The following is a 27996-nucleotide window of genomic DNA, read 5'->3' on the forward strand; positions in this document are numbered from 1 at the left end:
CAGCTACTGTAACTGCATTATGGTAAACATCTTTGTTGACGAGTATAGCTGCAAAAACAAGTTTTCTTACTAATATTAGGTGCTTTATTGCTTTGTGACTTTAGCTTAAGTAACAGTAAGTGTTTAAGTCCAAATGTCTGCAGACGTGTGAGAATGGTTTTAAATGTACATGATAGGTGCTTAAGCAAAACAGCATCCATGTGACCATTTTAACAGATGGAGAGTCATATTTGATGTATCATAGACCAAACCAGATCAAGAACAAGACAGAATGTGTCTGCTGTCTCCAAGCTATAGTTCCAGCTATTATTATTACCAGTTACCTGGGCTGTTGTCTCTGGCAGTCATCTGCATGAGGAGAGCCATCTGTTTGCGCTCAGATAATGGATAACCAAAGAGGATGTTAACAGGAGTAGATTTCTTGCTTCCAGTCTCTCTCTTCACTTTCTTTTTCTCTGGCCCTTCTTTCTCTGAAAATAGCAATGAGGGATCAGTTATAAAGTTTCTTCTGTAGCTATAACTGCAGTCTAGCGAATATCAACACATTCACTTATTTCATGTTTCTTTGCAAGACTGTTGAACACAATAACACAAGTGCAAAAACACTGAAGACCCTCCTCTTTAAATAAATTAAACCCACAAAAGCACCAGTCATCTGTATGTAAATCAGCTGTTATTTTTTTTTTTTTATATAGATTAGAAGAAATTATGTTTTTTCTTGTCTCTTGGATGTATGTGTAATCCTAAATTATGCCCATGAACAGAGCTGGATTAACAATAGGGCTAAAAGGGCTACAGCCCAGGGGCCTTGGGCAGCTGGGGAGCCCGCCGGCATTCATCAGGTCGGGGGCGTCCCTGCCCCTGGATCTAACTCTCATCTGTTCAAGGAGAATGGCAGGCAGCTAACAGCAAATGTTATGCTGTTAGCTGCCTGCTGTCACTGTAGTACTTACACGGCACACAGTAATTTTCTTACTGAGGAGATTACAGCGTGCCGCGGAAGCACTACATGGAGTGGAGCAACGGAAGGAGGTAAGCTCACGGGGGAGGCCTCACGGTACCCTTAGCCCAGAGGCTCCCCCTTCCCTTAATCCAGCTCTGCCCATGAAACTGCAATTCCCACAGTCCAACTAGGCAGACTGAGTGCTACTGTTGTGACTTTCTGCTCAGTATGGTAGAACGAGATCTGTCAAACTGTAGACGTGAGGGCCAGTGTAGATCAAGCAATTTGTCAAATGTCGGCGATGGTGTCATACTGAGGTTTCAGGGGTCATTGCAGACAGGAATAATGCTGCCCCAGTGATGTATATTAGTAAGCAGTTCTCTAATTTTTTGAGTTGTGAACGTAGATACAATTTTTAACACTGTAAACACTGTACGCCGTTTAAACAATTTTTGCAACACCAATTGTTCCGGTTTTTGACAGGCATAACGTCGGCTCAAAAGATTGTGATTCCGTACACACAAGCGACATATGGACTCCCTGCAGCGATACGAACAAATTTAAATAAAGGCCTGAACATCACCAGCAAAAAACTGGGACAGGTAGATACATCTTAATTTTACATACACACGCCAAAAAGAGAGTCGCTGTTTTAGGAACCATCGGCAGTTGGATGAGGAATTGGGCATTAAATCATACACACAGCAGGATCCAAAGGCAGTTGAAATGAGATTTTAAAACAGGACAAGCAATCAAATGAAACGTCAATCGGTACTTTGGAACGACTCTCGTTCATCGTGTAAGTATACACATTAATACAATATCTTGCCGAACAGTTGTTTATCGGGTGATTGGCCCAATAGTTGGCTGAAAAACCTGTAGTGTGTACCTAGCCTAAAGTATGACTTGATATCTTTATCAGATAGTTACATACATGTACCATATTTATTGTACCTCCTACAAACCATTATATAAAACATATATAGCAATTCATTGTAATCTTCATGACCACTAGTTACCATATTAAAACTTGTGATTAAATGTTTTGTTTGCTAAAATTATAAACATAAAAAACCCACAATAGCAAATATACTTGGCAAAGGCGACCAAGTGATTGCCTTATCAGTGAATGGAAAAAAAAAACAAACTAAAAAAACAAAAAAATACCTGTAACGTAAAGTTTATAAATATTTGCTAGTCCACTTATAGTAATAGGGTCATGTTACAGTAAAATCTGTTAGTTATCGTTTTATGGGTTGAAGGAACACCAACTTTATTTTTTGTCTTTCAATGAACTGAAGCAGCAATCTCACAGGTTATTTTACCCTATAAGTACCTTTAGTTAAGTACATTTTAAAGCGCACACATTTTTCGCCTACATCCTCCTACAAATCATTTTATCCTTTACAAAGTCAATCTGGAGGGAAAACAAGTATGGCTGCGAGGCACAGACTCTCAGCATGTCATGTGATGGCAGAGGAGAGAAAAGGGGGCGGGGGTCAGCAGTGCGAACAGAGTTCATGTGACTGTGGTTGCCATGGTAGTAACAGAACACTGGAAAATCACTAATAGCAGTCTGAAGAAACAAAGAATAAAAAGGAAATTACCAAGCTTACCATGTATTTAATAGCTTTCTACAGTGCTAAAAAAATAAAACAAATCACATTTTCATTTCCTTAAGCAATTGTTGCTTTAAGTTTTGCACAGGCCAATGTGTGAATATTTCAGATGAAAATAATGTATATTGTTTTTCTCCAACTCTAGCCAACAATCATAACATATTTCAGGACTTTCCCTGTTCTACTGCGTTCGCAAACCTTATCTACCTGCAGTAACTTGATTGAATGAGAAGAAAGGAGGTTGAGGGAAAATAAAGTTTTAAATATACAAGGAAAAAAAATCATCTAGTCTAAGGAAACACTGCCTTACTACAATGTTACATAAGGTATGAGAAGTTGTGTTATAGGAAAATACAATCATTTTTCATAACTCCATTAATATTTTTTTCTCTTTATTAAAATGGGATTACACTGACTAATGGGAATATCAACAGGAAACAAACAGTGCTAAGCAACACGGAACCAACAGAAAAAGGGTGTTAAGGGGAGAGATTGAGTGCAAAAATGGTGAAGGGTACAGGCATATAGCGCCCAACACAGACAATACTTCAGTCAATACTTTCCTGGGCGCACTCACATTCAATTAGATGTATAATTTATTGAGATATGTAAGCTTCCATCATATTTATAGTGCACTCTCACTCTCGCCACTATATGACGTTTATTTTCTTGTCAAAGTGTTTGTTCCTATGTTTTCACACTAGTATGATAGAAATCCAGTCATTAGGCAGACATCTATTCTCTGACCAGGCCTGTACAATAATATTGCACTGAACTACAAATAGCAAGTACGCAGTATCCATTCCACACCAGAAATATATATTCTTAATTCCAGTCATTCAACTGTCTGGGAGGACTATTATGTACCAATTTCCACTTTATATGAATATGCTTTGCATTAGTATTCAAAAATGGAGACTTTCCGATTACAACTAAACTTTGACTCTCATTTAGTAATAAAAACAAATATTAGGAGCAGGAGAGACCGTTGAGGATTCCTGTTGGCTACCTACTGTTTATAAAACACACAGTTTTTTACAGAAATGTCTTTATCCAACCACAGACTGTATTATCACATTTACTTTGCTGTACATAACACAAAGAAAAAAAGGAGATTAGCGTCTCTAATAAAATCGGGGTGCAACTCTTAAAATGTAATTTCTTGTTCTTATCACAGCGTGTGTTATAAACATATCATAAACGTGACAATAGATCATCATGCAAACCCACAACATTAGACATATTTTAGTAGGGGAAAATGCATACTTTTTGTGTTTGTATTAGATAGGCTTAAATTTAGCCTACCTAATACAGTGTTCTCCCCAGCTCATTTCACGGGTGCTCCACCCGGCTGTTTTTACCACACAGGTCTTGGAGCCCATCACAGTCCTATTAGAACAGGCACTATGTGAGAACTACAGCCAGCAGTGTGCGTTAGACCACTAGTCTGACCAGTCCAGGCAGGTGTGGGCAATACCCTAACATGTTTCAATTTTATTGCAAAGTATTACAACCGGCCCCACTTTGCTGCTTCTTAATGCCACCCGTCTGTGGCAGTGCACTTCACAAAACTGCACTTTATGGGAGGGTGGCCAAAAAAACAAAAATCTTAAATAAAATCTAACCTACAGTTTGCCAGAAAGCATGTAGGTCTGAACCACATACTAATGGGGCGAGATTAGATTAAACTGTTTAATCCCAATGCTACTATGTTTGGCACAAGCCTAACTGTACATAATCCAGAGAACCATCTCTATACCATTTGATGACAAGTTCATCATGATATGGATGCATTGTTGCATCCCATATCATTCCCAGGAATAAATACATTTTGATTACAGGATAACCCCAACCCCCCCCTCCCTCCCCCCCCCAAAAAAACCCAACACCCAATAAAAAAAAACGTGTGTAATTTTATTAATATCCATTTTACAAGCTTAAACTTCTCTCTCTAATTTCTGCTTTATTTAATTGTTTTCCATCCAGCCAGATCATCTCCCACTAATGTTGCATTATTAATAACTGTGACGAAACGAGTGTGATAATACTGTAACCATCCTGTTCTCGTTTCTCACATAATGTGGATTATAGAAAGTACTTTTTATAGCCCTTGCTTTTGTTCCTCAGCTCACCAGACTACAACTGCATTGTCTAATTACATGTGGCTAAGGGGACATTGTAGGTCAGCGTAAATATGTATATTGTGCATTGTATATTGATGACGTGGCAGTGAGATTGTTATTCATTGTCTTTAAAGTGAAGCCAGGGGGTTATGGGTAGGGATCAGGTTGAAAGATACTGGCGGGGCTAAACTAATTAGTGTCCATTGTTCTCAGAAGACTATTCCAGACTGAACATCTAGCAGGGGAGGTTCTGTGGAAGGACAGCTCAACTTCACTGCCCTTTCCAACCCCCCCTAGTCCAGCTCTGACCAATGGTTAAGAAAAAAAATAGACCTAGGGGTTTGCCTAGGGAGGGAAAAACACTGAAAGTTTGACCCTAGATATAAGGAGCCACTCCAGGGGGGAAGGGGGGAGTTTATTCATTGAAGGTGCAAGATCTGGTTTTGAGTTGTCGTTCTCTACTAGAGTCTATATATGCAGCTGAATGAGATCCATGGGTTGTCAAGTCTGTACAGCCAGGTGACTGTAGCTCCTTAAACTAGTGGCGTAAGCGACAGATGATGTGGTAAACCTGCCTGGCATTTATTTACTGTGTGTACATAATAATCTAGTGTTTTATTACAATAAATGTACTGTTGTACTTTTCTAATTGTATTTGCCAGAGTAAATCCTAGAAGGTACTGTGTAGACTTCCCTGGCATAGGAAGGCACCCGTGGGTGGCCATCCAGCATGAAGTGGGTAGCATTGGGCTAGATAAACCCCGTACGTTCACAGTAACATTGAAGAAGAATTTTACTATTGAGATTACAAGGATTGAATTACCATCACTTAACATCTAACAACTATGTACTCATCTGGCATGGACAAACTAAAACATCTTTACCTAAGGAAAACCCTCACCCTATGCTTTTACAATTCATACCCCCAGTTGTAAATAAGAGGATTAATAAATTTGTACCGCATTTTATTCCATCATGTGAGTAAAATACAGTACTCATTTATCACAACAGACCTGGGCAAGAGGCCCGTTGGTATTACTCACAGCTGAATCTGAGTAGGTTCAGACCGGAACACAGTTAACACTTTCTGCTGCTGAAGGTTGTTATGATTAACCTGTTAAGATGGTGTTATTGTGGGGCAATATAATTTAGTGCTGTTGTTTTGGAGATATTAATTTATTGTGGGGCTGTTTGGGGAGAATGAGGTCTATTTATTAAATGTGAATGCGTTACTTAATGGCTGTGATGGTTGCAGACATAAATGCTATGAATTTATTGCCGGGGGAAGGGGGGGGGGGGGGTCTGCTGTAATTTGGGTGGGAGGTAGATATTAATTTAAGGGTGGACTATGGGTCGGAGCAATTTAATTGCGGTTGTTTTTAATTTGTGGGGTGATGATGGGGCTATTTAATTTAATAATGGGTCCTATTCATTTAATGCTGGGTTTGTTTAGGGCTATTAATTGAATGTCCGGCTGATATTGGAGAGGAGGGCTATTTATTCAATGTGAATAGGAATTGTTTAATGCTGGGGATAGTTGTAGGGAATTGTTATATTTATTAAATGTAAATGCTATTAATTTAGTACTGGGGCTGTTTGGAGGGAAGGAAATCGCTTTGTTCATCAAATGTGAATACTATTATTTTAATGTTAGGGCTGGACGGAGGCCTAATTATAAAACGTGGGTGTTGTATTGATTACTACTACTTCAGGACAGTGACCATGTGTGTGCATTTGCATACTTGTGTCTTTTCCTCCTTTCCATTTAGCGATATATATCGAAAGTGCACCTAATACTTTAGGCTTTGACACCTATTCAAATATTAATACATTGTTAGAATCATATACATATAGGCATTCTTATCAAAAAGCTGTTTTATATTATCATCACCATTTATTTATATTTATAGATATATTAGGAATACAACAAATGATTCAATCACACAAAATAAACGCGAAGAGTTAAAATGTATTTGATAAATTGAGCTTTAATAGAAAATGACAGTTTCTTCACATGTCCCATTGTGGTGCACTTCTGGCTTTTAACAGACTGTGCCCTAAGTGTGATCTTTCTACAGACAAAACAGACCTCACCACTACCAAGAGTTGCCTGAAAGCTGATTAAGTATGTTCCAAATGGAAACACATGCTGGATAATAAATGCACAATCAATTTTACCTGCATATGTGCTGTAAGAAGGAGTTAATCGCTCGCCCCAGTTTTCACTTGTGTGTCCTGCTTCAGAATCTACAGGATTAAAAGGCACAGGAAAGAAAGGAAGAAGGAAACAAGTAAAGAAGAGGACAGTTTGATAGTACAAGTAGAAAAGAGTAGGACGCAACCTTGTCTGGAAATATGTATTAATTCATTTTGAGCAATTTGAGAACTATGGAAGCGCAAATAGCTATCCTGATGTAACGGATTAAAAGAGTTATAAAAAGGGTCAGTACGATGAACTCAAATAAAAATAAAAACAGTATTTAGAACATTAAAATAAAAGTGCTACATTATATCAGTAATGAAATATATAAATTAGCCACATAATAAAAAATGATCTTTATACTAAAAACAAACACACTTACACCAAAATAAATAATATAAAAAAAAATATATATATTTAATAGATGTTTTAAATATGAAACGATCCAAGCTCAATCTGATCCTAAAAGGTCAATGATGTACGAGGAGTCAATTGCGGTAGGATAATGAGCAGGGCACTATATTGTCAGCCCCATCAATAGAGTAACATGTAGTAATTACGTGCGTGTATGCAAACATAGTTGTAAATGCTAACAGTTATAGCTCTATCTGTGATTGCTTATATATCATGTATGTACATTCTTTTAGTATAAAGATCAATCTTTATTATTAAGATGTGCCTTTTTTATAGTCGTCTGGTGATATGATTTAGAATAACACGTTTAAATTTCAATGCTCTAAATAAGTGTTATTTTGTTTTTTGTGAAGAGTTCCTCACACTTACTGACTTAATCTGTCAGTCACATCAGGATTGTTATTTCTGTTCCATACTTTTCGAATTTGGCTATATTTTGAGGTTTCCAGTGTCCTCTGTGTGACTATCTATACTACTGGCAAGTATAGACTTATCAATTGATTTTTTGGTATAGAGAATGTTTGTATACATCTTGGTTTATCTTAGCACCTACTCAAGTTCACTGCTTTTATTTATTTTTTGTGCATTATGTAAAATACAGTCCACTTTTGCATACGCAGTCATACCCAAAGTGATCACAAGGACTTCATGTAATGCTGCATTTTACTTACACTTGTTTAAGTTTTTGGCTATTAACTAGATATTTCCACAAATTAGTGTTTCAATGGCTAAACCGTTCACAACCATGCTGACGCAGGGTCCTAGAGACCATATTTCTGGTAGGATGGGGATGGAGGAACTGGTGTACATCAAACAAATGCAGTCAAATGTGAAATACTTTGAATAAAAGCAAAAGGCACAGACATCACCTAGCGAGAAGTACTTTGTTCACCATCAGGCCATAAAATCAGGATAGCATAATTTACAGAGTACACTGTGCAATCCCTGAGCTGTTCAACTATAGATTTCAGCAATCCTCAATAATGTGGATAAGGATTGAGTTAGTAGTACTAAAATAATAAAATGGCAGCTGCACATTTAAAAAAAAAAATAGTTCTAGGTTTTGGCTGCAAACATTTGACATACTTTGTGGTTGTCATTACTGCCTCACATTATATATATTTTTACATGCATAAAGCAATATCTGTTTGTACTTAAACTCCTAGTTGCAATCATCAGGCAAGTTTACTTGAAATAAATGGTCCACCTTGTGATAACACTGATAAACACAAATCCTACCAAGCATAACTTTTGGGGTCATCCAATGAGATCGCCAGCCAGTGCCAGATTTCAGCAGCAGAAGCACAAACAGAGAACATTAGCAGCTGGAGCTTGCAATGGCGAGAACTTCACAATGAATGTGGCCCCTGATTGGGCAAGAGCCATTGTCATTCTAATCAGGTGCAGTATTTAATACACGGATGACAATCTTTGCTGCTTGAATAATCAGGACAGGCTACACGCTTCCGGTAAAGACTGGTCTGTGTAATAGTGTGACGTAAAGTAACACACTGTGGAGTTGGTTCGTGATAATGTATATAGAAAGGGTTGCCCCAGAATTTTTATTTTTAAAAATAAATAGTACACAAATATGAACATCATGGACACTCCTACAGAGAAAGCACAATGCTACACCCTTTGTAGAAGCAGAGTTGGCCTGGAGAAACGATTTTGTAAATCAGAAAGCTACACATATCCAAACAAAAATAAAAAATCAAAGTACAAAGATTGTTTTTTGCCATTCCTTGCACTGCTACACTCCTGTGGTTATAGTCTAATTCTATTACTAATAAAAGAAATCTTGTGTTTTTCAATCAAGCGAAAATAAAATTTCACTACAGAGTTATCAATAAAAAATAAAATACCATTTTGTCCTAAAACATAATGGGATCTAAGATTTACTATGGTCTCTTGATCAAATTCAGAAATCTCAGGCAAGTGCTCTAGAAGTACTGACAGTTGTGGTGTGTGTTTTTCCCAAATGGTGCAACACTTGGACAGAACATTGATTTTAGTTGATACTGCAGAGCGTCCATTATTTTTATCAGCTGCGCTGGTGTTATGAACGTTGCTGTATGTATGCTATATTTAAACAATCCATTACATTCTTTACACTACACACAATAGCAGTCATTTGACTCCTCCAGCTGTGTAAGAACAAATGTTACAAGAGGATGTGAGATTTCTGTTTGTCTCCACACCTGCACATTACTAAAGATTAGGCCCTTCCTCTAGTCAACCGACATGGTCTAATTTTAGGTAAAAGCACACGATACTTCTTTAGGCCACTTACTTATGATTTCAAAGAAATCATAAAAACTACAAACTCTGGAAGAACACCGCAATTGTAACAATCCAGAAAAATATATAACATCTGTTTCAAAATATGAGAGCATGACTTACATTCATACCATCGCTTAACTTTGTACACCAACCTATTTTATGTAGGACGTAAAACCTGACAAATGTTTTACTCCCAAACGTCTTAAAAGGTTTGCCAAATATGACTTATATATGTAACTATTGTTTTTTTTTTTACACATATGTATTCTTCACTCACAGTAAAATGTACACTTTGAAGGATGACTTCTGAATCATTTTCAACTCAATCTGTGTTTAGTATCAATAACTACAGACAACACCGCCAACTACACAAAACCGATATAACCCATTTCACCATATATGCCGTCCTACTTTTATTTTTTAATTAAGCCTTATAAACCCTTTGTACCAAGTGAAAACAGACATGCTGGTAGTTGTGTAAAACATAAAACTATTGCTGTGCATCTTCGTGACAAATTGATTAGCCATACAATTTGAGGAAGAAAAACTATGGGGAAAACACAACAGCTGTTATGTAAGGACATTTACTAAACCTGTTGCTCCAATAGTTGGCTGTCGTATCAATCATGTATGTGATATAGCATCATGTAATATACTACAGGGGGAATTTAATTCTAAGTGTTGTTGTTTAGAACGTAGGGCGCCCATCATTACCGTTACTACGGTAAAAAAATGTGCATTACCTTTAGTACAGTAAAGTCTATGAGCAGCGAGCAAAAATCTAAGTTATCGTACTAACGGTAATAATCACACATATGTGAATATTCAATTCCTCACGTTGTTCTTTAGAACGCAGGGAATTGAATATGCCCATGTGTGTGATGTTAAAGCAAGGATTATTACTGTGCAGGCATGCAACATGTCCGAATACCCACTGTCTTCTGAGTTCAGTAAACAGTATATAGAATAGCCACCCCCTGTTTGGGCCTTCCAACCTACTATCCCGCCTACTTCGTGATACATCTAAGTACCTAAGTGATACAGAGGCAGAATGATAGAGTTGCCAAATTTTCTCATAAGTAACTAGAACTTTATTTGGCTGGTGACAACAAACTTGGGGCTCTTCCAGCAAAACAAATACAAACTTGCTGTATAAATAAACTTACTAGATACAGCAACCCCTGTGGTATAGTCAAAGCATTTTTTTTAATCAGCATTATCCAAGGTATATTATATGAGAAAGTGTAAATCTACCAGCAAGTTCTCTTCCTTATATAATCTTCTGCAGATAAAAGTAGGGAAGAGGGAGGAAGAAGGACACTGGTACAAGTTCCCATTCATGGAGCACTCTGAACACGGAGTCAAGTGAGGAGATTATAATACAATGTGCACACAGTGGTGATAGTACTCTGGGTTACACTTGCTACCCCAGGAGAGATAAGTTCTTATATTTATCTGGTACAAGCATTTAATATTGAATAAGAAGCTGTCAAATAAGTGTACTATGGGTTTTATTAAGCTTGTTAAATACTCCCACAACTTCTCTATTGGTCAAAGGATTACAAGGGCAGATTGTGAAGATGACCAGAGGAGTGCATCAGGGCTGCCATTGCTTTTTAACTATGCATTGGGTAGGTTATCCCGATTGGAAGTATAATCCATCATGACTTGGCATTTGTCATTTATGTCAAAGTCGTCAATTCTTCCTTTCATGGAATTCAATCTCAGGTTTTCCCATAAACGTCCATTAGTCTACTGCAATGTTCCTGAAAAAGGGATGCAACCATCCTAACTGCGCCAAAACATTCCACTCAAATGGGCAGGAAATATAAATCTGGTATTTTAGTACCAACTACCCACAAACCTTTATAACCACTTAATATCATCAAGGCTCTTTATTCTATTACCAGGACCTTAGGAAGCAGGGTAGTTTCCAGTTGTCCTATTTCGGCAGGGCAAAAATTTAAATGATTTGATATAATCCTCTTATTTCAATCTAATATTTCACGTTAGGTTAACGTTTCGGTCCAATCCAGGTACAAGACAAGACGAGTGTTACATAAAACAGTAAGAAGACAGTCCGTTTGTCTTGTTAATGTTTCATGTACCGCTTGTCTTGACAAAGATCCTGGGGTTGAACCGAAACATCGACCTAACACATGAAATATAAGACTGAAATAAAAGCATATGGTTATATGAAAAACTCATGTGTCCTCTCTAATCATTTTTTTAAAAAAAAATAATAATGAAGAAAATCGGATGTCAGACTAATATTTACAGTTCATAAAACAGATAGCCCTATAAGACACAAAGTCACTAAAAAGAGAGTGAAAACAATGAATTATATGGGGTAGTTCAACAATACAAGATCACATAAACAAATGCTTTACCCCTGTCTCCAATCCATAGACAGCTACCTACAACCAATGAACGTGTAACCTTAACAGAAGAAAAAAAAAAAAAAAAAGACAACACTATCATTATAAAATAAGTCATGTCACGGTGCTACCAACATTACCTGTATCGGAGTCTCTTTCCTCCTCTCTAGGTGGGCTGATCGTGAAGGGAAGTTTTCGTTTCATGGAAGACTTCTCTTTCATTTCTTTCCCAACTTCACTCCGACCCAATTTAGGAGTTCGAGCGTATGATGTGATCTTCTCCTTATTCTAGAATAATGGATAATACACAAATACTTATTGACTCACACTTTACTAGCGTACCACAATAAAAAAGAAAATGTTAAAGGTTGTGTGTCCACATAAACGTGTTCCAGGGTGCTCCGGTTTCCTCCCACACTCAAAAAAAAACCAAAACATACTAGTAGGTTAATTGGCTGCTAACAAAAATTGACCCTAGTCTCTCTCTCTCCCTCTCCGTTTGTATATGTTAGGAAATTTAGACTGTAAGCTCCAATGGGGCAGGGACTGATGTGAGCGAGTTCTCTGTACAGCGCTGTGGAAACAGTGGCGCTATATAAATAAATGGGGATGATGATTATCTCACACTTTCACATGTCACAGTTTCATATTTAGAATAAGGACTACTATGTGGGTCACTGTGTGAATAAATTTGTAGCTGGATACTTTTCATACGCATTCCACACTGCCCAAAACATTCACCATTATAATTAATAGTAAGTAGATGGCTGGTAGTAGAGTAAAACAACCAAGCAGTAGTAATTTTTCTGCTGCCCAAAATAGCACAGACTTGTGTTTGGTAAAGCCCAACTTTATAAGTTAGTTGTATAATTAATGTTTCAATTGAAGTTCGGAATGTATTCCAATCAAGCTAGGGGTGACAAACATATGGAGAGAGAGTTGGACAGTTGTGTACCAGGGCAGGGTCTGAATTTTCCTTTTGAATCCAACTCTGAAAAAGTGAAATTCCTCTGTAAAACACCCATCGCAGCTTCAGCTTTCTTCCAACAATCCAATTCAACTCAAACAAGCTTAGTAATACAGTGTCTCAGCCAACTTTGTAAAACAAACGAAAGTGCTGTGTTAATGAAAACGTGCTCAAATGTAATTGCTATTTAAATGGTTAATTTAATAATGAAGCAGTACTTATCCATGCAGACTGAAATCATTATCCCATATTTTAAAAAAAGACTTTACAATCTAAAATAAGACAAAATCCCAAAAACACTTTTTTTTTAATAATTTGTATCACTAATCCACCTGAAAAGGACAGTTCCCAACAAAAATAGAACTAAGGCAGATCTACAGCTCTTAACATCTATTAAATTAACATGGTGTATGTACTGTAAATGTATTATGATCCAATAAATTAAATCTAATCGCATGTCTTAAAAATTAAGAGTTAGGAGGGAGGTGTGTCTTCTCTCAACTGAGTAACAAAGCTTCCTACTATGTGCGAGTTACATGCAAAAGCAGTCAGTACTTTCAATGCATGGGAAAAAAATATTGCAAGCTTTGCATAGCAACATGGTTTGCTCAGGTACAAATTTGCTCCTTTTATCTAGGTTTACCTCCAACTCTAAAAGGTGACCTATGTGAGCAATCTGCTGAAAAAAATCTACTATTAATTTTTATAAGAAATGTCCCCAGAATCAATATAGTAGGATCTACTATAGTCCTACCTATACCCCAGCTATATAATTGTACAGGAATTATCTATGAAGGAATGTTTTTGTGATTAATAATTTGCATGCATTACATACAAATTAATTTTTTCTTAATATCACTATTTGGGACAACTTATTTTCTATTGGATTACAAATAAACTTGTTTTCATGTCTTTCTGACATTTAAGTTTTTTTTAACACATTTTTTTTCTTAAAATTTTGTGCTCTGTGGCTGTCTGGCTTCGGGGCTGCCCCCTTTGGACCAATGGGGACAGGCAGCCTGACAGCAACTCCTATGCCGTTAGCTGCCTGTCCGTGCAGCTACGGAGCTCCTAGTCAAGTATTGTGGGATTTCCACATCTCACAAGACTTGACTAAGTATTCTCTGCCCCTGCACTGACAGTCAAGTGGATTTCCTGCAGGCCGCCTGTCATAGAAGAGAAAAATGTTGTAATGAGGTAAGTGAGTGGGTTTGGGAGGTGGGGGGTATAGCTGCAAGGGAGGAGGTGAAGGAAACAGTCACATGGGGAGGGGGTGAGAAACATAGCTGCAGAGGGTGGGGGGGTGGATGCAGGGTGGGAGGTAAGGAAAATTGCTACTGGGGGGGGAGGCAATGGATGCATGGTGGGAGTTAAGGAAAACTGCTACAGGGAAGACAATGGCTGCAGGGGGGTGATAAGGGGAATGGCTGCAGTGTGGGAGGTAATGAAAGTGGTGCAGGGCAGGTTGAGGTAATGAAAGTGGCAGCAGAGGGGGTAATGAAATGGCTGAGGGAGTATTTAAAAAATAGAGCAGCTTTGGGGGGGGCATGATCTATTTATTGTGTGGTGGTTACATGGATGCTCTCTGCGGTCTCAGCAATCACTAGAATACTAAATACTAGCAAGATGGGACTGGTAAAGGTTTGTATTTGATTGACCACAAATGTACAGATATTGCTTATCTATGCATGTACAATGGGGTAGTTTTATCTGGCCATAATGGAGTGTTTTGTTTTAACTAAAGGGTCTAATCATTCAGCGTTTGCCAACATTCTGTATTATAATACAGTTTTTGCATATTCAAAACAGGATCCCATCTTTTCAGAAGCCAGCGAGAAAACAATAAAACTGCAACAACAAGCAAGAGAGTAGAGCAAGAACACGTAAGAGAGAACAGCACAATCTGTCTAAATTTGAATGCTGGAGCATACACGTGAACTTTTCTATTCAGAAGTATTCCTATGCGCCTATATATGGTGGCGGGGGGCACTATAGGTGCAATAGCCTAGTGCAGCCAGAACCCTTAAATCAGACCCTGATTCAAAAGTTTGATATTTTAATGTTAAGTATAGGATTTAATTTTGAATAGAGATGTTCACTGACACGCGTGTTCTGATTTTGGTTTTGGAACTGGATTAACTTTGCATTTTGGTTTCCTATTTTTTTTTCTAAAATCCCTATATTTTTTTTGCTAAAATCACATAAATTTTGTTTTTTTTCTCCCTACATTATTATTATTAAACTCAATAACACTAATTTCAAGTCATTTGCAGTCAATTTGACCACCTCGCAGGTCACAATATTAGTTTCATACACTTTCAAACAAGGACTGCAGCGACCTGGCTGAATGCTAAGTGACAGAGCAATGCCACAAACCCACGGCAGTTCATAGCACATCTAGGAAACATTGTCACATAGCAGTGACAGAAAAGAAAAATGGTGCAAGATGGAATTGTCCTTGGATCATGAAATCAGTTACGGTTCATTTGATTGCTCCACCCGTTCCTTGGATAACTGTGGTAATTCGACAGCTTATTCCAGTGGGAAAGGCCTTCCTTGTGGAAATTGAAGTTCATTTTTATGAACATAATCTTTTTCACATTTTGAGGAAGTAGCCTCCTACGCCGATCACTGACAAGGTTCCCGGCTGGGCTGAAAACTCTTTCCGAGTACACACTGGAGGGTGGCCAGCTTAGGCAGTCCAAAACGAGTTGGTAAATGGGTCTCCAAATTCCTTTTTTTTCCCTCCCAGTATGTAAAGGGACTGTCTGATGTGTCTATTTCTATGCTGTCATGAAAATAATCCTCCACCATCCTTTGGATGTTGTTAGTAGGATCAGGTGGCGTTACGGCAGAGGTGTCACGTTTTTTGCTCAATTCTTTCAGACCAGATGTCAAAATGTTGTGCCGAGTCATCTGCATCACCCCTGGGTCTCTTGGGAAAGCTAAGTTTTTTCCTAGCAGCAGTTGACTGAGAAACTGAAGGAGGAGACGCCGTCCTCTCACGTAACACTTGAACTGTCATCCTGCTCACAAGGAGCTCCTTGTATCTCTTCAGATCTGGGTCAGTTGGAAACAAAGAGAAGACATAGCTCTTAAACCTAGCATCAAGCAGTTGCCAAAATGTAGTGATTTCAAGATTTTGAAAACTCTAGGATCCTGGCAAAGCGAATAAAGTACTTAATCTAAGTCCGACATACTTAGCGTAATTGCTTTGTTTAATCTCCTCCTTCAGTTTCTCAAGCTGCTTTTCCAAAAGCCTAATTAAAGGGAATCACCTGGCTCAAGCTAGCAGTGTCTGAAATAACTTTACAGATTACTACTTTGACTGGTTTCAGCACCTTGCACAACACTGAAAGTATGCTCCACTGCGCTTGACTAAAATACATCCCCCCTCCCATCCCAATATCATGGCTTGTGGAGTAAGCGTGGATGGCTTTTCAATGTTCCTCCATTTGCAGAACCATATACAGGGTGGAATTTCACCTGGTCACCACCTATTGCTTCAGTTGGTGGCAGGGCAAATTAAATTGCTCTTGTAGCTGCTGCAATCTCCTACACCAGGCCTGTCCAACCTGCGGCCCTCCAGATGTTGTGAAACTACAAGTCCCAGCATGCCCTTCCAGCTATCAACAGGTTGTCTACTAGCAAAGCATGCTGGGGCTTGAAGTTTCACAACACCTGGAGGGCCGCAGGTTGGACAGGCCTGTCCTACACGATGTTGCCGAATGCCAGAAATGTCCAGATATTTTACAGGCCACAGACAGCATCTCCTGCACGTCGTCCCTGTCATTTTTTAAAAAGCTCTTCTCCACCAAGTTTATTGTGTGAGCAAAACAGGGAATGTGATGAAATTCACCCAGCTATAATGCTCTCACAATATTGGTGGCGTTATCAGAAATGACATATCCTGAAGAGTGTCCAAGCGGGATAAGCCATGTTGCAATGGCATCCCTTAGTTTTTGTAACAGATTGTCAGCTGTATGCCTCTTAGAGAAGCCGGTGATACACAGAGTAGCCTGCCTCTGACAAATGTGATGTACTTTGGTACATGTTGCTCCTGCTGGTGAAGGCGAATCACCAACCCAGTGGGCTGTCACAGCCATATAACCTTTAGTTTGCCCAGTTCATTTGTCCACATATCTCTGATTACGTGTAGAATGGCATTTTGTAGCCAAATAATTCCTTTTTTACAAACCTTCTGGTAGAGGTGAAAAATAGCTTTTCTAGTAAAATGGTGTTGTGATGGAATTTGGTAACGGGGACACAAGACCTCAAGTAACTGTCTAAAACCAGCTGCATTAATAGTGGATATTGGACACAGATCTAATACTATCATAGTCGCCATGGCATCCGTGATCCGCTTTGCGACTGAGCGACAGCTTTCATACTTGCTTCCTCTTGAAAAGGATTGTTTAACAGTCAATTGTTGTAAACAACTAGTAATCTTCTTCTTGGTTGAAGATCCAACCCCAGCAGCAGGAGTGGGACTGACGGTCTACAATTCTTCTGAGGAATCAAAGTGGAAGAGTCCATCTAGCCTTGGCAACTTGGATGCAGAACTAACTCCAATCGCTACTGAGGATATTGATGAGGACGGTATAGTGTAGTTTGCAGGTGTTGGGATCTAGCTGAGAGAAGGGACCTAGTTGATGATGGACTTGTTGTTAACATGGATGAGGTTCCTAGATGGTTAAGGTCCCTACCTCTACTGACTCTGGCTTTACAAACGCTACAAATGGCTAGACAACTGTTGTCAGGATTTGGGTAAACATAATTCCACACATAAGAGGTGGATTTTTTGGTCTCTTACCCAGGCATGACAATGGCCTTCTTCTTATCACGTACAAGAACTGCTGCCACTGGTGCAGGACTTGCACAAACAAAATCATCCTCATCAACATCGTCAATTTGTGTATCGCCGACTACACTTGGGCTGCTTAGGCACACATCTGCAGAAATGCTGAAAGGGGCCTTCTTTACGGGTACACTATCAGAAAGGTCAGGCTTACACATAGTACTTGTGAATAGACTCTCCTCAGGGATTTGTGTCATTTCTGAATCTGAACATACATTTGCCTCTAATGCCTTACTGTTATCTTCCAGCTTGGCTTTTACACGTAAAAGTATTTGGACACCACTTCTGTAGTCAGAATGACAAGGTCTTGCTTGGCCATGACTGACCTTACAAGAAGATACCTTAGTGACAGTTTCAGAACTAGCACTCATAGAGAAAGGTCTCATTCTTTCCTTGCCACTGCATGTGTAAAAATTGTCAACATGCCATTCATTTTTTTCTGCAGAGACCTGTAATCCAGGCAAAGTTCTTTTTTTCTTGACCAAGGTAAAAGGTGTTTTTTACATTTTGGTTTCCCCGACTTAAAAACACTACGCACTTTAACATAGGCTATTATAAACTGATGTGAGCTCTCTGTACAGCGCTGCGGAATTTGTGGTGCTATATAAATAAATGGTGATGATGATAGGCTTTAGCAGATGACGTAGAGGGATTACTATCATCATGACTGGTGCCAGCAGCTGCTTGGTGCTCCTGGTCTTCTGTGTACTGCTGTGAGTCCATTTTGATAACACAGTACAATGTGACTGCAGATTTAGAAAACCAAGACTGCCAGCCCTATTATTTGTAATTTAGCAATGACAATTAGCAATGGAGCTCTCCTGAATGTCACTGGAGACTTTGAAGAACACTGCGACCCCTCCTCCTTTTTTACTACCTATTACGCTGCCCCACTGCACTAGAGACTGCCAAGAACCCATGCTACCCCTTCTGTGTCCCTCTGTGAAATGGCGCTGGATCGCTGTGGAGGGTGGTGCTTATAGTATCCAAACGAGATCCGACGACGTAGCAATGACGTTTTGCCTCATTTTCAATTCCGTGGGTGCGCGAAAGTACCAAGCCGGCTTGGCACTCGGATCTGCTAAGTTCAGGTGTGCTTGGTTCTCGGGAAACCGAGCCTGAGCATCTCTAATTTTGAAACATGTAAAAACGTTAAGAGCAGGTGTGATTCAGAAAGATGCGAGATTGCAGGGAGATAATGCAAACTGGATTTTGTGTCCCGAGTTGCAAAATTTAGGGATTAATAATATGTTATATTTTTCCTTAAAGTCCTTTTAGACTGTCTAAACATTAAAAACTCAAATAATGTAACAGAGATTACCTCAAAGTAGATGTCAAAATTAATTATTTCATATTTGAGCTTAACAGCTGTGTTTGAGGTAGTAATTAAATAAATACATGAGCCTTTCATTCATAATACACTTTATAAAAAAAGTTTTCGATTATTTTGTTTAATTCCTCTAGACATGATTTTATTGGTTGTTTGCAATATAAAAAACAAACATCTGTCACATGAATTGAAGCCTCTGGTGAAGCCACCATTCAACCAGGCAGAAAAACAGGTAAGGAAAGGATTTTCAAAAGGATTTGAAAGGTGACAATCTGTAAGGTATTCTCAGGCATTATGGGAACTATTAATCTCTAGAGATCAGGGTCCTGATACAATCTTTAGAATCATTGAAATATGGTAAACAAAATATGCTAATATACCAACCTTTTGTTCCTGCTCCATGTGGATTCCACTAAAACCTGTATAAACAAGATGCTCCAATTGGCCGGTAATGTGAGCTGTTGATGGACTTTACAATAGATCATTTAGTCCCTTCAGCAACTAACAGATATTCATAATATTCAATTTATGAATATGGGAACTTCATTTAACAAACGCTTCTGATTCAGCAATCATATTGGTATAATTTGGTGGGTTTTTGCAGTAAATCCGTACAGGAGCAGAACCCAAGTCCATCTCTCTCTTCTCTTTAAAAGGTAGTATTTGATAGATACTTTTTTGTACCACAAAGGTTTGAATATTTTGTGCTCTGTCTGTACCAATTGTGAGCCCCTGTATTTTTCAATGTTACGTTAAGTACCTAAAAGTCACAATGATGCATGCTCTGAACATGCCCAAAACAGTTCGAGTCCGAGTCTATGAAGCTTCAATCTGGTCACCTACTCTGTAAGTGAGGTGAAGGAACAATTCAGAAACGGACTACAAAAATAAACATGGAAAACAGTCAACAACCAGCACTGACAATTTGCAAAAAAAATGCAAGGTAAGAATATTGCATTTTTTTAAGATTATCTTTCAAGGTCATATAAGGCTTTATATATACAACTATGTCCAAATACATTGAAAATAACCTTAAAGACAATGTATGTAATGGAATCCTCTTCATTAGATGCATCTAAAAACAGCTTGGTTAATGACCGCTTCCCTTTGTTGCCAGGGGAAACCAATCAATTCAGCCGGTAAGTGCTGTGTCTGCTCAACCCAGTCTACCACATCATTCACCCATTGCTGTATAACTAACGAGCAATGTGAATAGCCTTTAATTTCAGTCTCTGTTTTAAGATAGCGTTATAAAAAGGGAGCACTGCAATTTATTTGCCATGGCTTAATAAAGGCAAGTGAGGCCAGAAATGCAGAGAATGTGAGAATCACATATTTAGCACTGGAGCTACAGACTCTACAAATGGACCTGGCAGCTTTAAATTACATTTTAAAAAAATACAACAACTGATCACAGGAAATCTGATCTTGTATATAAAAATCACTGGTCTGTTTGTCTGTCCGGTTATGCATTCGGACACCCCTGCTCCGATTGGATGAAACCAACATGAGGTGGTCCAGTTGGATCCTGGCCAGGTTTTAAGGAGTCCCGGTCAGACCTCTTGTTGATATATGCTGGGCAGAAATTTGACCAGGGAGCCTGTTTTGGGTCTTCCACTGGAAAGATTTGGACTAAAACTTCACATATTGATAACATTAGATCCCAGAAGACATACTAGGAGGTTGAGATCCTGGCCGTACCTCCCATTGGAGTACCCTGGGCAGAACTTTAACCCGGGGAGCCTGTTATAGGACTTTCACTGGATGGATTTGGAAAGACATTTAATGTAAAAACAAAAACACTGGGCTGCCACCTCATTGGTGTGTTGGAAGAGCTGCTAATTATTTTAAAAGGTTGACATTTACATTCAACTCATTGATAACTTAATAACATGAAGATTTAATCCTGGGCAACAGCAGGTGCTTCAGCTATTAAAAATAAAACAAAAACAAATGAACAAAACAAAAAAACATAAGCAGAGCACCCATAGTTCTGGATGACAAACATGCCTTCCAACTTGACCTGAGGAAATAAGTTAATAACAGGGGTTTGTAAGAGAATGTATTTGTCAATCCCTTGTCAGGGTGGTTAAGCAGGTCTCTTGATGGAGATCAGTAAGGAGTGAAGTGCTCTGACAAACATTTTAGTAAAACAAAAATAAAAAATGCTTGTATAGCTGACTCATTTCAAGGTTCTAAACCTCTTCATCAGGAGGACAAATAGATTAAAAGTGAATAAACAGGCAAGTTATCACTGGACAAGAATGGTGACATCAGGGTTTTAGCACCTCACTAACATATAAGAAAATAGCTAAAAAAAATATAACAAAAACATTTAAAAAATAGTATTCCCAAAAGTTTATTACCATTATTACTATTTTACTATTATATGTGTTATATGCCAAGACAGCTTGAAGCAAAAGACCTTCAATTAACAGGAGCCAAGATGTACTAGCAAACCACATTGTAGTCGCAACTTTATCTTAAACTGAACTTTAAGCGCAGTTGGGAAGGAGGTTTAAATGATAATTAAGTGAATATTAATGAATAAAAAAAAAAAAAAGGGAGGTGTAAACAGTGCAGGACAAAATTACAAGTCACATATTTATCCACACATACTGTCGCTATTTGAGGGATGTTGAAATGACAAGCAGCAGAGCATATAATAAAAATATACACAATTACCAATTATAAAGACTTAAAACCAACTACTTCTTAACTATTGCATGTGCTATGCTACCAGCGGCTACAGACCTCCATGAAGATACAAAGTCAGACCATGTTAATGGCAAGTTGCTATCTTTTGCTTAGTGATTTACTTGCACTACTATCTTCTTCCTTTTGAGGATTCTGTCAATGCCTCATTCATTATTACGTGGCACAGTGTAAAAGAGGAGCAGCATACTCATGCTGAATCTTCTATACAATTCCTGCTGTCAGGAACTAGTGCTGCAGTCACCCTAAGCAATGAGGGTAAAATATTTATATATATTATCCCCAGGGCCGGATTAACGGAATGGAGGCCCCTGGGCTAAGGGGGCCCCCATTCCCCCGTGAGCAGACTGGCCCCCTGTTATATATTTGGGTTCACATGGTGGATTCATTTTTAAGAGCCGGCTCAGTATTAATAATAATTGTGAGGTTTTTGTATCTGCATTGTTATTTGCCAATACTAGCATGTTTAATACATATGTCACTATTTGTGATTTTTTTTGTTATTATAAAATAACTTGGAGATATATTTATCTATCTTACTCCAACTAGCAGTTATCAGTAATTTGTTTTTTTATTATTAGTATTATTATAAAATATGGTTGCTTTTAGCGGTTAATAAATGAAGAGATGAGAAGGGGAAAAAAACAAAAAAATAAATAAATAAAAGCACCACAACAAATTTAGCATCTCTATCTCTATAGCTATCTATATTACTGAACATTTCTAGAAAAAGAAAGCCTTGGAAATATAGGTCAGACTGCTTTTCTTTGCCATGCTTTATCAATTATCTAAAGTCAAATTTTAATCTGGCCTACACCTGCAGAAGTAGCATGCAAAAGACAAAAACTCACACATTTCTAATCAAATATACATTATGTAAAACATCAAGGTGAAAAAACAAAACTAGCATGTACCGGGCTTATGAAAATATAGAAAATACCACACAGCTTTTATGAAAGACATTTAGACAAATGTCCAAGCACGAAGAGAAGTGGCTCAATATTCGCTGTGTAAAAACAAAGAGCCTTCTACAAGGTTAGCTTGACCTAATGCATATGAAGAGGCTCTGCATGTGGATGGTTACATTCTCTACTTACTTCCACAATAGATTTGTGCACATCAATGGCCAGTGTTCTGTACACAGAACAAGACATTTAGTACCCAAGTAGGTATGTTTTTTTTTTTTAAAAAAAATATACGATATCAATGTAAATATCTGAAACAAATTGTATGCTTTTATTATTATCGTTAGTTTCCCCCTACTTCTGATTAGGGCATCATCACTAGTGAGACTTTAGTTCTTCTTCAAACTCTTCCACCTTTGAAAGATCATGCAGAGCTTTAAGACTTTACAGCACGTCGCTGCACTTGAAAGCCTACTGATTTCTATAGCAGAGCATTCCTTCCCACTGGATTCTATGAGCCATTCATTCCTATAGCCCAAACTGTAGAAACTCCACTGAAATGCATGGGCTATAGAAAAGAATGGACCACCACTGTGTTGCTCAGCCGCTTGTAGGGGATGAAGTCCAAAAGTCTACATTCATAATGTAGACATTCCAAATATCTACACCATAATGTCTACACAGTTAAAATGTCGTCATGTAAACCGTGTACAAAAAATTTAAATGTTGACCCATTTTTTAATACTTGATGCACTACAGGTTCTGGTGGGCCCTGGGTGCCAGGGCATGCTGGCACTTGTGGTTCTCCAAGTGTCAGCATGCCCTTGCAGTTATGTGCATGCTGGAGCTTGTAGTACTTCAAGCACCAGCACACCACTGTCGTGCACCAGGGACAAAATTAATTTATACAGTTAAACAATTAACATTACCCCACACCTGCCGCCCTAGGAGTGTTGGAAGAGCACATTTTACATGTCGACATTTTAACTTCGTAGTCATTATGACTGTCGACATTATGGTGTACACATTTTGAACGTCTACATTAAGAATGTAGACATTTCATAACCAACCCGCATGTAGCTGGCTGAGTAACTAATGGGAGTCTCAGACAATTGATACTTCTGTCACTCTATAGCGAGGGTCCAAGAAGAGTAGTTTATGTCACACTTGTGTGTTTGTCCCCAACCCCCATCTGAATTACTCTTGTTTAAAAAAAGATGATCTGTCTTGGATTTCCCTTAGGATTAAAAAAATATTAAGTTTTTGATTTCCTTAAAAACCTTAATTTTTGGATTACACATTTTCCCATACGTAATAAAAGATATGGCTTGGTTTTCCGTTGGATTACAAATTAAGAACAGGTCCCTTTCGATTAAAAATGCAAGAATTACACTGTATTAAGATATTAAAAAAAATCCACTGGACTGTGGAGGGGAGTTGAAGTGGTTAACAAGAGTATTTTATTTAATTAAACATTATTTTTACAAATGTATGTGATTGCTTTACTTTTTTATACCATATCTCTATAACGGGCATTGGTATTAGGAACCCTGTTTCCATTATACTGTAATCACTACCATGGTACCCACAGTTCATGGTTGGCAGGAAGAGCATCAGGGCTTTTCAGCTGAGATCCACATCCCCCTATACATGCCGACTCCCACTAGGACAGGGTGATTCCACTGTGGATTTCTCGGTTTAAATGTAGCCTGCCCTGTCTGTCTAGCCTGGTGCTGCTGTATGTATCCTTGTGTTCCCGCACTGCTGCATAAATTATGAAGGCACCAAATAAAGGAAGTGCAATATTATTATATGCAGTCATTCACACCTGCCTATAACGAGGGTGTTTTAAGAAGCAACTTCGTAAAATATTTTGTTTGGACAGTGACTATTCCAGATTTGAAACATGTGCATATAGCTTGAAACAAATGCGCAAAACCTTTTACACGTACTTAATGCATATTTATAAAAAAAAAAAAAACAATTTAGATCAAATCACTAGTTTTATGTATGGGTAAATGACCCCTTACTCTAGAAAACTGTAGAATCCACCAGAAATATATGGGCAACTAGGCTGTGTCCAAACTAAAACTACACAAAGATAAGCAATATCTGCAGGGAACAAGTAGTTTGATTGATGTAGACTACAGAGAATTTTTGAATAATAAAATTATGCATGACAAAAACTATTTTTAAAGGAAAAGCAAATGAAAAACCCAGTGTCTTCAAGTAAGGTTTACTATTAATTCCTTTTGTGACAGGATGGACCGCCTCTGCCACCCTGTCTGTTGTTGCTGGGAACCGGCTGAACTTACTTACTTTGCCACCGTTCCCTTTTGTTATCCAAAATGCGCCCACTAACCGCAGTAGGAGGGGCTTACAAATGCTGCCACCACTGAACTTACTGGCATCCAGTACCGGGTTCCTTCTGTTTAACTGTCCCTGCTCGGGTACCACCTCACTAGTACACCTGGGCTGGTAACCCTGACTGCTTACTATGGATCACGGTTGCTGTGGATAGATCCCCTCTGGCCTATCACACTGGCTAGAGCTGCTAAGTAGCAGGCAGAGCGCTGGTGCTGGGAAGCTGGGTCCAAACCTCAGACAGCCGGAAATGGATTCGATTTTGAGTCTAATCTGTAAATCACAGAAATTTTCAGCATGAAAGACATTTTCAAGCAGGTCTTTGATGCAAGTGATGTTTATTTGCACACTGATTGAAGGTACCCGTGATCAGGTCAGATGGAACACGAATGATGATACATTTCAGTGTACAAGGTCTCTCTTTTTATATAGTTTGGACACAGCCTCACAGGGTAAGCCAGCCCCCTGAGGTCAGAGTTATTTTTAGCATCAGGATACCATATGTTTCCCAAACATGGATATATTTGCAATGCAAAGCTAACAATATTTACACTACTCTGTTATGTGCTAAAACTTGATGCTTGCATTATCTGAAATGCAGCCACGCCAGACAGCGGCCCGCTACTGGGTATACAGGCAAAACAGCTGTTTGTTACTTCACATAAAGACTTACTTAACATTTCCTGCTATCAGGAAACCCAAACAATGACACTTCCATACAAAACAAATCCCAATGTAACACGTTAAGTGGATTTCAAATTATACATTGGTGCCTGCACCTCTGATTGAAATACATTTCTACAATAAATTATTTCTACATGATCCAGCCACAAAGTTATTTATACCCTTTTCAGTCAGGTAACATTTTACATTTTAACTGTAGACTTAATGTATTTAATGCAACTAATTCTAAAGCAAATGGGTATATATGCATCTACAATTGACCTGCCCGTACAATTAAATCAGAACAATAAAAGGCCTGTGTGTTTAACTACAACAGTTTTTTTTTTACAAAACAAAAAATAAATAAAAAAATCCACCAGCTGTTTTCCATGCATTCCAGTAAGCACAGAAAGACATCCGGAACATCTAGAGCCAGCTGCTAGACATGGAAAAAATAGGATATATTTCACAAAAACAACCCATTTAAGAGAGGAGCAAATTAAAACATCTGGTGCCTTAACTCAGTTTGCACTATTCGTAAGAAATACCTCTTACCTTTCGCCCTGTTGGTTTCTCGACCATGATGTTGCAGTCACTGTCAGAATTCTCACTTGGAATTACTTTCATGGACAATGTTTTGGGCATCTTATTATTCAGTTTCCAGACCCAATCAGCTTGATCATTATGTGCCTAAGGGGAAAGAAGTAAACGTTATATACATATACACACACTCTTTGTGACTGCACATATGCTGCCCAATAATTTAAACTACCACTGGGGATAACACTGAATGTTTATTACAGTAATATAAATCGCCCCAAAAGTGTTGGGCAACAAACTTTGACTGATACAAGTCGGAATGGAAGAGTCCAACATGGTTCCCACCTTTGGTGCTTCCTCAGGAACACCTAATATTACAACGCACGGTCATTAAAAATGCATTACTATTTAACAATAAGCACACACACCATTAAACATTAAAGTTTAACTTAGCAGTCCTTCCTCCTTAATGGAGCTCAGCACCACCTTCCACATGCGCCCTATTGGGTTGACTGCATGGAACAAAAGTCACAAGCAGGGAGCCACACATATTTGACATTTAACCAGCCTAATAAATCCAGACTCATTTCACATATGGAAGGGTGGATATGCTTGGACTGTGTACATCCGGTCTGTATCAATCTGGATTTGAGTGAGGCCATGAAGTGTTTGCTGGCGCTGTGTTTGGTGTGCTATGGATCAAGTGAATAAGATGCACATATGACAGGAAGATATGTCGATATGTACAGTACGTAGTGACAGTTACTTTAGACACTAATGAATGGATGGAATGTTTTCTTGTAGCCTGGAGCATTACAGGTATAGTTCTGCAATTATTGCTGTTATCCGTTTGCTTGGTTACCACATTTGAACACAAAATCTTTGCACTCAAAAAAAAAACCCCAAACATAAACGCCACAATGACATCACACAGACTGCCGACACAGGCCAGCCTTTCTCTTTTGCCATTCAAAAAGAAGATTGGTCCTATGGGGAAGAGGGAGAGAGACCGACAGACAGAGAGACCGACAGACAGAGAGACCGACAGACAGACAGAGAGACCGACAGACAGACAGAGAGACCGACAGACAGACAGAGAGACCGACAGACAGACAGAGAGACCGACAGACAGACAGAGAGACCGACAGACAGACAGAGAGACCGACAGACAGACAGAGAGACCGACAGACAGACAGAGAGACCGACAGACAGACAGAGAGACCGACAGACAGACAGAGAGACCGACAGACAGACAGAGAGACCGACAGACAGACAGAGAGACCGACAGACAGACAGAGAGACCGACAGACAGACAGAGAGACCGACAGACAGACAGAGAGACCGACAGACAGACAGAGAGACCGACAGACAGACAGAGAGACCGACAGACAGACAGAGAGACCGACAGACAGACAGAGAGACCGACAGACAGAGAGACCGACAGACAGAGAGACCGACAGACAGACAGAGAGACCGACAGACAGACAGACAGAGAGACCGACAGACAGAGAGACCGACAGACAGACAGAGAGACCGACAGACAGACAGAGAGACCGACAGACAGACAGAGAGACCGACAGACAGACAGACAGAGAGACCGACAGACAGAGAGACCGACAGACAGACAGAGAGACCGACAGACAGACAGAGAGACCGACAGACAGACAGAGAGACCGACAGACAGAGAGACCGAC

The 27996-nt window shown here is 38.9% G+C and overlaps 1 protein-coding gene across 2 annotated transcripts in view; it reads right to left on the reverse strand.

Moving 5' to 3' along the window:
* The window catches only part of ANKRD12 (ankyrin repeat domain 12), an 88046-nt gene that overhangs the window by 15804 nt on the left and 44246 nt on the right, over nucleotides 1-27996 (reverse strand). The window contains exons 2-5 of one of the 2 annotated variants that reach the window (XM_075213298.1): nucleotides 26318-26452; nucleotides 12101-12248; nucleotides 6864-6932; nucleotides 324-470 (exon numbers count right to left, since the gene is read on the reverse strand). In XM_075213298.1, coding sequence (XP_075069399.1) covers nucleotides 324-470; nucleotides 6864-6932; nucleotides 12101-12248; nucleotides 26318-26407 — 454 coding nt within the window. In that variant the 5' untranslated portion in view covers nucleotides 26408-26452. The remainder of the gene's footprint in view (nucleotides 1-323; nucleotides 471-6863; nucleotides 6933-12100; nucleotides 12249-26317; nucleotides 26453-27996) is intronic. The other variant, XM_075213299.1, reaches the window with a different exon arrangement.

This window comes from Mixophyes fleayi, chromosome 5, assembly GCF_038048845.1.
Source record: "Mixophyes fleayi isolate aMixFle1 chromosome 5, aMixFle1.hap1, whole genome shotgun sequence".
Classification (NCBI taxonomy): Eukaryota; Metazoa; Chordata; class Amphibia; order Anura; family Limnodynastidae; genus Mixophyes; species Mixophyes fleayi.